The sequence below is a fragment of the Polyodon spathula genome, chromosome 18, assembly GCF_017654505.1.
Source record: "Polyodon spathula isolate WHYD16114869_AA chromosome 18, ASM1765450v1, whole genome shotgun sequence".
NCBI classification, from domain to species: Eukaryota; Metazoa; Chordata; class Actinopteri; order Acipenseriformes; family Polyodontidae; genus Polyodon; species Polyodon spathula.
In genome coordinates, this window is record NC_054551.1 from 30,033,196 (window position 1) to 30,044,454 (window position 11,259).

An 11,259-nucleotide genomic window follows, 5' to 3' on the forward strand; every position below is an offset into this window, starting at 1 on the left:
AAAAAATGACAGCCATGGGTAACACATCACATCAGACCTTTCTGGTTTTGAAAGCTGGGATAGTTAGAGACATATTTTGCTGATCCTATTAAAAGGCATCACCAAAACAGCATACTTCTTGTATGTGAACTAACAGGTAGAAATATAGAAGTGTGTTTTATGTTGTCAGTTATATGTGGATATAGTAGTACATGGGACATAAACGGGTCTGTGATGCACGAGTGATTTAAAATATATAGTTGTATTTAGGCAGGGGATTCAAGTGAATTAATTAGTAATTGAATCCCAGCAGAGGTGTATAAATAATTGCATAAGTAACCCACTCTGCGAGAGAAAGAAAAAGAAAACAATTGCTATCGTGCTGGCGGGCCAGCATACTTGTTGTGTGTTTAGTGTTGGTCCCGTTTGTTAGCATCTGTCTGTTTTGGCTAAAGTACCGTTTTGTTTTGTGTACAGTGTTTTTCATTTGTTTAACCTTTTTATTTTGTGTATTCTTAAACTGTGCAAGCCGCGCATTCAATTCACTCGTAGTACTGTTTGTATTCCAGGTCTGACGTTACTGCACAGGCCAGCTCGCCACACCATACTACACAGGAGTTGTTAAATACAGCAATGGTCTCAAATTGTAGTTGCAGTGTAGATAGGCACCAATTTACACTGGAGTTCGCTTTGTCAGTTAGCTACACTTTATGTTTAGCCTCGGTGAGTAAATCATGAGTTGCAATGTAACCTACTAACACCATCTTCAGGATCCCACTCTGTACATTAACTGGAAACACGGTGGCAGTTTGGTAGAAGAATAAAATGAGCTGCAAACGCCCTCTTGTGGCTGCTTCGGTATATTTTGTGTAGATTTTTGTTTTCCGCTGCTTTGTAACTGTAAATCACGTGACGCACCAATATGACACATAATTTTTCATGTTATTTGAAAAAAAGCATAAACAATCATCAATAATATTAATAGTAAACATATCTGCCCAGTATTTTAAGTTCAGTGATTTACCTATTAGAAACACAGTTATTATTATATGACACTGTATAGTAATTATATTGTATGTCCATAATATGTGAATTTGGATATCTTCATTTTTATTTTAAAAACAAAAAAAAAGTGATTTATGCAAGATCACAGATGAACATGTTAATTATATGCCTTTTAATATAGTATGGTTAAAAAAAAAAAAAAAAAAAAATTATATGAAAATAAAATATATGAAACATATGCTACTGTTTTTTTCCCTATAGGTGGAACACTAGCTGTCCATGTTAGTTATTCTGGTCGTATCATGTATCACCCACTGCTTCCCTTAGTGCAGCACATGTAGATAGGTCCCGCAGTGAAAGACAGCACACACACACTGGGAGGATTAGAAGGCTTGTAATTTAGTTTCACTGGTTCATTGCGTGTGAGCACAAGCTTCTTCAGGCCCGGGCTGTGATAAAGCTTGTCTCAGGGTTCAGCTGGAAAGTTGATAGAAAATCACAGGGTATCGTTTAATCCTGTGCGTTCGGGTTAGGGAAAATAAAATATCAAATTATCGTCACACGTGTGACATACTAAATACTACTGTACTGGTAGAGAAAACACACGTTCACACAATGCTGCAACATACAAAAATACTAATTTAGACTAATCTTTAAAATCTTAATATCTAATATATATTTAAAACATGAAATACATTTGAAAAAAAACAAAAAAAACATGCTAGTTATGTGAAATAATTTTTTTAAGCTCCAGCTAAATGATTTGAATTCTAAACAGTGGTTTACAGACCCCAAGTAGCACTAGTCTTGGACTACAAGATTAGTGCTAAATGGATTCTGTGAACGCTTAGCTATATGTTTTCTTGTTTGTGTATAGTACAGGTTACATTAGTTTTTGGAATGGTTTCCTAAACTGAAGTGCCTTATTACCACTGGTGTTACCATACGGAATTGTCAGTGCAGTGATTGCATGAATTTAACTGAAAAAGTATTCCTGATTTCAGAAAAGTGGGACTTTTGAGAAAATGCTTTTGCTTGATTACCACAAACGCATTACATATAGCATTATTTAGTATATGCTTTTAAGAATATGTTAGTTACACCACAGAAATAACTTGAAATTCCAGTATAAAACTGAAGTGGGTACAGCCCTCCTTTGCTTCCTCTCAAGTTACCCATAGCAACACCTCAGCTCCTAAGGGCCTGTACAAGGTTTTATGTTAACAATATAACAATGTACTCCTCAGACAGTTCGATTCATCTATAAAATTGTGATTTGGGAGCCCAGCTATTATTATTTGTTTAAATTGCAGTGCTGTAAATTAAACACGGACGAGAAACAGAAAAGCCAACCTGGAACTCCCTGTGGTAGATATAAATCAAATATGCCCTTGCAAAACTGTTACTGACATTACTGTTAAAAGGAAGAACGATCCTTGAATAAGTGTATTATTGTGTTACACTAGTACTAATGCTAGTGTTGGAATCAAGCAGTTTAAACCACCTCATATTTTTATTATTTTTATTTTATTACAAACTATAACATTAAAAAATGTCCTTTTCGCCCATCTCTAAAAGCTGAATATCTGAGTTGGCAATTTAGTCCAAAGTGTTATATGTTACAGTGTAACCTGTATCAGTTATGCAAGTTGTTTCATAATAAAATGAGCATAACAACGTACATTTCAAGCACTCTTGTGTATTTCGGCTAAGTTGATAGGTTATAATACTTTATTTTGCAGACATTTCTGTACTTCTTTCTCCCCGCCCCAGCACTCAAATTTGGTTCTCATTTCAGACTGCAAGAGATATTTCTCTGTATTTTGTATGATGAGGACAATTACTTTGTTAGCTGTATTCCATCCACAGAGGGAAAAGAAAATAGGATGATGAAGCTGATACCTTTTTTTGGAGTAACATAGAAAAATACATTTACTGTAAAATGTTCTGTAGAGAACGAAAATGCGTTTCAATTTCCCCATTGTCACAAGGTTTTCAAAGTTGGGCCTCTCATACTGTACACACCCGGACAGCTGGGGCTGCTGACAAAATCAGGATGTGACATCACTGACAGGAAAAAAAGGCCAAACAATTTTTTTTTTTTTTTTTCTTCAGTATGTGAATTCTCAAACTCTCCCAGGCTGAGTGGAGTTTTTGCAGAACTCTCAAGAGACCCTGAGTGCTGGTCTTGAGGGGAGTTTCCACAGCTGAAGTACACAGCACTGTGACTTTGTTCCTCAGAAGAATAATTAGAAGAAGAGGAGGGAGGGACGAGCGAGTTTTCTCAGCCTTTTCTCAACACATACGTTTGGGCTCCACACCGCACATTCCTGTCTGTCTGTAATTCTCAGGAAACTGGCCAGGTAAGTCAACTGGAAGTTTTTTTTTTTTTTTTATTTACTGTTTTTGTTGTTTTGTTTATTAAGAGGTACATTTTACGTTTCACACAGCCTGTCTTTCAGGGGGCGTCCATGAGTCTTTTTAGAGCCAGTTAGATAACTTCATCGTGTTCTGACTCGCATTATCTCACAGTGGTACTGTACACCATGTCTTTCTAATCCACTTGATCTTTATGAGTGAGTCATTAGGTCAGATGATGCGTTTTTCTTTGTTGCCAATTGTTTAAAAGGGAAATTCCTGGCTTCATTAAAGTGTTTGTACACCATGAAGACAGCAGTACTAGCTGCTCTTTACAAACTCCTGAACTATGTAACCCTTTCAGCTCTGACCATGTCTGGTATGGCTGGATTGTGCAGGACCAAGCGACAGCAACACTGTCCCTAGTTTTGTTGCTATACAATCGACTAGTGTGCATTATCAGAGGAAAAAAAAAACAAAAAGCTGCTCAGTTAGTTTCTTCTGGTTTAAAAGGCCAGGCTGCCAGCTGATTTGCATGTACTGTACAGTACACTTCAAATATCTAGCAGTCCGTTTGTCTTTTAAGAGCGGTCTGTGTTTTGAAGTTTGTCTTTGCCATTTCCCTCCAGTTGATCTTTGCTGTCTCTTATGAAAATGACTCAAATATAGTGTTTGAAAGTTTCTCTGTTACTAGAAACACTAATGTAAAAGTAAAAGGCAAACACTGATGTAAAAGTTAAGAGGCAAGTAGACGCACGTTTCAACTTTCTGTCATCCGTGAAACCTTCATTATCACTCTTGTCTGATTGCAGCTTCAGTATGTTCTTAACGTGTCTCTACAGCACTTTTCAAACGTGGACTTTTACAACTAACTCAGATATTCAGCCTTTAGAGGTGTTTGAAAAATATGTTTTTGTTCAAGTAGTTAGTTAGCCTGGTATCTAGATGGTATAACCCATGAAGCTTGGATCTGACCAGTTCACAAAGACAAACCTAAGCAAGTGGTTGCATAGAGTTAACACAGTTACAGTACACGCACACCATTGAATTCAACTTGCAAGACATGTCTTGTACTCTAACATGTATAAATGAAGAGTTCACCCCCTTTCATTATCTCTGGGCAATGTAACTGTGTTCTTTCTTCCTTGCATACTTTCTTAGAATAGCTGTTTCAGAGTACCATTAAAGAGAATAATGAGTTTCCGATACTGCAGACTGGTCTCTCTAAACCCTGTAATGAAGCTGTACAGTTAGCAATCTCTACAAAACACGGTGTGCTTGATGCAGGCTGTGAGGCTCCACTTTTGCAGAGAGCCGTCTAAACACTTTATTAGAAATGCTGTCTCTCAGATCTCCAGTACAGTACACAGTTTTTCAGGGATGGAGAGAAGACTCCCAATACATAGCAGTTTGCTCCATTCCTGATTTTACTATGAGTTTAATAAGACACACCTGGGCTTGTTGCCTATACACTGTGGTTAATCAGGCTTGTATTAAAATCTGGAATGGACAAATCTGCGTGGCAATAACAGTCTTACATCCATCCATGGGTTTCTGTTCTCTGCTGTATTTAGTGATCGCCAGTACTGAGTACATGTTGTCATTGTTTAAATATAAAACAAGTCACGGAACCGCATTATGATGTGAAGCACAAACTGAAGGGCTTGTGAACGGGCCATTTATTTGTTTAAAATTTTCTGACAGTACATTGAATAAAAAGAGGGTTACTTGTATCAACTGTCAAAGTGAGTTCTAGTATTACAGAAGTAATTTCTAGTCTGCTGTACCACCTGTGTGCTGCTAAACATGCTTTCACTTGTCAACATACACTTTCTAGTAGTTTTTTTCTGCTACAGAAAACAATACAACAACAAATGAAACCTGTCAGTTTTCAAGTACTTTTTTAAACTATAAAAGGACAATAATAATAATAATAATAATAATAATAATAATAATAATAATAATAATAAATAGCATCAGTAATAAAAACAAACTTAAATGAGTTGGATGCGGTAATTATATCAATTAAATATGCAATTAAAACCAGGATTAATTTTTTTAAATCTCAAGATTAATCGCAATTTTTATTTTTATTTAATTGATTGACAACCCTTAGTGATTGCCACATTTAATAATTTTACATGAAATACAATGGGCATTGTGATAAGCTTATCTATAAGCCTAGCTATCATACTTTCTATGCTCTTCCTGAACTAGACACTGTGATAAGCTTAGCTACAGTATCACCCTCAAAACAGAAGGGACTCTGTTCCTCTTGTTTCTAACATTGGACTTTCCTGCAGCGCCTGCTTCAGTGACTGTGTAATCCAAGCTATCACACAGCTTAATGCAGCGGATGTGTTGTTTCGTGCTGTTGTGTGGTTTTTGTCCTTGACCTAGCCTCCCACAATGCAGTGCAATTTTTTACAGGGGATCAGAGGAGGCTGGCATTCAGCTCGTGACTCGCACCTCAAGTGCAAGGCTCTGTGCGAGGGGCTCTGTTGATGAAATATCATAGCTATATTATTGTAAAAAATATTTAAATGAGATTGTAAACACCGATGTACAGATTGAGATGATTTGAGAATCTGTGTCATTCTATTGAACACTGTCTTACTGCTCAACACGGTGTTTGCTCGTGTCAGCAGCTAGGCAGACAGTATGTTGGGTTGCAAAAATCACTGCATAATGAACTATTTGCCAGTATCCAAACCTACTGGTAGTTTCTGCACTGCTTGACTGTATTTTGCTTTATTATAATAATAATAATAATCCATATGGTATAATGGAACCTGTTGAAGAACTTGACTTAGGCGCACATCCCAGTATTTCTTGCTACTCAAATACAATTTCCCTTCAATTTTACTTTATTCTTCCAAAAGTTTACCCTGAATTGCAGTACTGTGCTACATTCACATCAGATACAATTTAATAATTACACTGAGGATAGAGTCTGTAGCCTTATCCTGCCCTCTCTTAGAAGCTAAGCAAGTTGGGCCTGGTCAGTAATCCCTCACTGAAGTATAGGGGAGGATGCAGTGAGATATTCCATGCACCCTGCTATATACTGTAAATAATCATGACCCATATCCTGGTTTCCTGTGCTTTTTCTGTCCACACACCTGGAGGAAGTAGGGATCTGAATCACAGGAAGTGGAAGTAATCTTTACTTACATATGTTGAATGCTGATCTCCAGCTAACCTGACAATTGTTGAATGAAACACCATCAAGCACTTCATGGTGCCATCTACAGCCTATAACACAAGCACAGCAATAATAGTATTAGTCATATTATTCAATAAATGTTGAAACTAAGGCATGACTAACCTTTTCTTGCATTCATTTATAACTTTTAAATCTTATTTTTTTTGTAGGCAGTTGAACTGGATTTGCTGATGTGTATTAGAAGCTTATGGTGTTGCTGTCTTTTACAGAAAGGCTGTTTGTTATCTTGTCCCACTATACAGTCTTAATGTTGTTATCTTAATGTTGTTTTTTTGAAAGAATGCCATATAAAATCATAATTACATAATCTCTACAGAATTTTCTTTTATTTCCCCCCCACAGAAAAATTCAATCCATTCTGGGTTTTGCAAGAAAAATAAATCGCTTTACTATCCAAGAGGAAACAGTTGGATATTCTACTAAGATATTGTGCATTTTCTTTGCAGTCATTGGGAGAACGCACTGGTTTTCCCTCCTACCCCCAACCACCCCCCAAAAAATGGATCTGTGCCTGGGCCAGGTGTTCAGCAAGGACAAGACTTTCCGGCCTCGGAAGCGTTTTGAACCCGGGACCCAGCGTTTCGAGCTGTATAAAAAGGCGCAGGCATCTCTGAAGTCTGGCTTGGACCTGCGGAGTGTGGTGCAGCTTCCTCAGGGAGAGAACATCAATGATTGGATTGCTGTGCACGTGGTGGACTTCTTCAATCGCATCAACCTCATCTACGGCACGGTGAGCGAGTTCTGCACGGAGCGCTCCTGCCCCGTCATGTCCGGGGGCCAGCGTTACGAGTACCGCTGGAAAGACAATAACCTGTACAAGAAGCCCACCAAGCTACCCGCACTCAAGTACATGAGCCTACTGATGAACTGGATCGAGACGCTCATCAACAATGAGGACATCTTCCCCACAACAGTAGGTGGGTTGCGCAACCATTTAATCTCCCATATACATAGGGTTACCATAGGACTCCACGTACACTCAGGCAATGTGAGACAGTTCAGGCTTTTCAACAGATTTTCAACACTAACAGGACAAATCTGCTTTTCAAATTGTCTAAATGGGGGTAGATCTATAAAACTGTGGCTGTGTCATTTTAAATATTTGTACCTTGGTCCACATTTTAGTGATGTGGACAGTGGCAGTATTTAGATCTGTTGCCATGAATATTTGGTAAAACATGGAGATATCATGTACTGTTCAAAACCTTCCACTTTCCTGTGTTACAGGTACAGTACTGTAAGCCCAGATAGGGAGACACTCTGAATGGTGAAGGGCCTCAGTGACTGGCTTGCTGGTTAGTGCGTAGGTACATCAGAGGTTCCCAAAACACTGCAAAGCACAAACTGCTTGTGTGCTGTTCTATGCACAGCTGTTGCAAATGTTATTGCAAACACAAATAAGCAAACTGACTGAACAGCACTCAGCCTCAGCTCATGTGTGTGAACCCTAGCTGTGAATCCCTGGGTGACAGAATCTCCTCATTTATTCAGGATTACCCGCACGGGGGTCGCAGAGGGGTTAATTACATCACTGCGCTTCAGTTTGAGACAAATCGTTTGGGTGAGAAGAAATGACATGTTAATGACCTAATACTGGAGCTGTCTGTCATCTATGTCCCCTTTACAGGAGGAGAGACCAGAGGAGAGGGCAGACTGCTGGCATTTTAACAGACTCAAACAATTAGGAATAGCTGTCAGTTTTATTGCCAATCAGCCACGTTTATTTCCCATCTGCCCCCAGAGCTGTATCACAGTGAGAGCTGGGGGCTGATTGGGAGAGCTACAGTAAATTCCAAATGACAGTGCAATACAGGAGTTACAATAGTGAATCTCAACTTGAAAAGCGGTGTGACTTGGTGGCCGGGGATAGATTAAACTCACTGACGGATGTCTTTGCTTTCTCAGGGGTTCCATTCCCCAAGAATTTCCAGCAAGTGTGCAAGAAGATTCTGAGCAGGCTTTTCCGAGTCTTCGTCCACGTCTACATTCACCACTTTGACAGCATCTGCAGCATGGGGGCGGAGGCGCACGTCAACACCTGCTACAAGCACTACTACTACTTCATCACAGAGTTCAGCCTCATCGAGCACTCAGAGCTGCAGCCCCTGGTGAGCTGCTCTGACAGGGATCAAACCTTGAGCTACGGCAACTGCTCTTTCTCTCTCGAGTGTAAAATTTGCATCATACAGTATTTTTGTAGAGGTACAAGCCTTTGTTAAAGTATGGCTTAGGTCCCAAGTTATGCCACACGGTTTGCACGGTTTGTGGAGAAGCTCATGTAATCCTGCAGGCACTGTGCCTGGGTGTAGCCAGTCATTATCCCTCTCCTATCAAGGTCACCGAGATAAAATAAGCAGGGAGGAAGATCAGCTCAGCAGACAGTTCAGTGAAGGTGCTTTGATTTCCACTCTGTAATGAGGTCCTGACATGTGAAGAATTCAGGAAGAGCATTCAAATTTCAAGAAGATTAAAAAGGCTGGATTCCTTTATGTATCAGAGAGAGGCGTCAATGTTCTGAACTCTCCAGACCCATTCCAAAAAAGAGAAAATAGAAAAGGTTTGTTAGCGAATTATTCAAAAATCTTCGTTCCTGCTCCACATACTGATGAATCTGAACAAGTGCCTCCAAGCCCCCTTTCTAAAAACGTCTTTTCTAGGATTATTTTTGTACTTTGTATTCGTTTTTAGTATCTGTAGGGGACTGATAAAACAATTCTAGTAATTTGTTATACCGATAGTCTTTTTAAAAGTCATGATCAGTACAACACATTTTAATAACATGCTTTGTTTCTAAAAATGTACAGTGATAACACACATCATTACATTATCCATGATTACATTATCCATGAGATGATTTGCTCATCTGTTAGGATCTTGGCTAAGTAACGGCAAACACGTGAGCCAATGTTAGAGGCCTCACAGCTTGGATACAGCTACGCAGAATTAAGATGTTAGGCAGTAAAGCTGGAGAATGAAATGCCAGGTTAGGGAGAGGTTGCTTTCTTTACTTGGCACTGTGACATTTACACACAAATCAGTTCAGGGCTTTCACTGTGGAAAAAGCATCAGTATCACCTGTCAGCCTGTGCCATAAGAACTCTGCTAGTTTAGCTCTCTCAGCTCTTATTCACATTGTGAACTAAATCTGGGAAAGCTGTCATTACCTAGATCTGCAGTATGCAGCTCACTACCTGTTAACTCTACAGCCCTCAGCAGTTACATTGTTTGTGTGTGCTTGTGTGTGTAAAAGGCTGTGTTATTGTGGAAGCAGCTTTTATTAAATCAGGCCTTTATTTGTTTTTCTCACTACGGTAATTGTCTTATAGTTCAGTTCTGTTCATTAAAAACGGAATTCAGTTACTGCTCCCTTCCTTATAACGGCCACAGATAAGAGGTGTTCGAGCAGCTTTCTGATGGAAAAGTGTATCTTAACACATTGGACTAAAGAGACACAGTGACATTGTACCCTTGTTTTAATGACTTTACAGAATTACAGCAGTGGAAACGAGAAGCCAGGTCTAGATTTAGTAATGATTAAAATCTATCCAGCTCATTCAGACCTCTCCATGGTGAAAGCCTGTTTCCCAATAGGAACATAAGGGGGTGCTATTGTGCTCCTCTCATGTGAACGTCATCATCGATCTGCATTCAAATCTTTTATAGAATAAAAGGACTTGGACTCATAAACTGAGGGGTGCCTACCACGTTATTAAACAGATTATTAAACAATTCTGCTTGTGTTTTGGAGAATGGAAAAAATCCAATATGCTGACAATTCAATTGCACAATAAATAATACTGTCACAATGAAGTTCATCCTTTAAAGATCATTTAGAGCTTCGTAAGGACTCCTTTAATAACAAAACAAGCTATTTTACTTGGGACTGTTCCACCTTCCAGAACATGGCACTTTAGAACAGCTCAGTTTACTAGCTTGAAGCCTGACTGTGTGCTGTTTTTTGATGAGGCTGTTCTATCTGCCAGCTTCACAACATTGCATGGGGGGGATACTTGCTTGCTTGGTACAAACTGGATTGCTCGATAGACCAGAGTTACTGATGCAAAATAAGTGCCATCCAACGTATGGTTTGAAATACGAAGAACATGTTCATATTACAAGAGAAACAGATATGTGATACTAAACAACATAACAAAATGGACAATAATGATTTAAAACTAACAAGATGTTTCTTTATGCCTTGCAGAAAGCAATGACTGAAAAGATCTGCACCTGATTGAGACCACAGGGCCTGGATGGAGCTTGTTAGGCTAAAGCTACCCAACTGCCAGTCTTTACAGAAATAATATCTGTCTTTACTTTATATTGTCACACATGCGATACTATATTATATATATATATATATATTATATATATATATATATATATATATATATGTGATGTTTGGTATGTGTGTGTGTGTATTGTTATATGTTATATATACTGTGTGTGTGTGTGTGTGTGTATATTATATGTATATATATATATATATATATATATATATATATATATATATATATATATATATATATACACACACACACACACCATGTGTGTGTGTGTGTGTGTGTGTGTATGTATATATATATATATATATATATATATATATATATATATATATATATATATATATATATATATATATATATATATGTATATATATGATATATATACACACACACAGTGTGTGTGTG

The 11,259-nt window shown here is 38.3% G+C and overlaps 1 protein-coding gene across 2 annotated transcripts; it reads left to right on the top strand.

Moving 5' to 3' along the window:
* Positions 1-3,052: 3,052 nt before the first annotated feature.
* LOC121330969 (MOB kinase activator 3C-like) lies at positions 3,053-10,931 on the top strand. 2 transcript variants are annotated; one of them, XM_041278001.1, is made up of 4 exons: positions 3,053-3,347; positions 6,911-7,485; positions 8,474-8,676; positions 10,773-10,931. In XM_041278001.1, exons 2-4 carry the CDS (start codon positions 7,068-7,070, stop codon positions 10,800-10,802), a joined length of 651 nt encoding a protein of 216 aa, XP_041133935.1. In that variant the 5' UTR covers positions 3,053-3,347; positions 6,911-7,067; the 3' UTR covers positions 10,803-10,931. The 2 variants fall into 2 exon arrangements, with proteins under 2 accessions (XP_041133935.1, XP_041133933.1); XM_041277999.1 differs by having other exon boundaries at positions 3,064-3,347; positions 7,015-7,485; positions 10,773-10,930.
* The last annotated feature ends 328 nt before the right edge of the window (positions 10,932-11,259 follow it).

Excerpts from the sequence above, each read along its gene's own strand:
- LOC121330969 (XM_041278001.1), top strand. The coding sequence starts at position 7,068 with ATGGATCTGTGCCTGGGCCAGGTGTTCAGCAAGGACAAGACTTTCCGG. Across the intron at positions 7,486-8,473 it reads CATCTTCCCCACAACAGTAG|GGGTTCCATTCCCCAAGAAT; the intron begins GTGGGTTGCGCA and ends TTGCTTTCTCAG. Across the intron at positions 8,677-10,772 it reads ACTCAGAGCTGCAGCCCCTG|AAAGCAATGACTGAAAAGAT; the intron begins GTGAGCTGCTCT and ends TATGCCTTGCAG.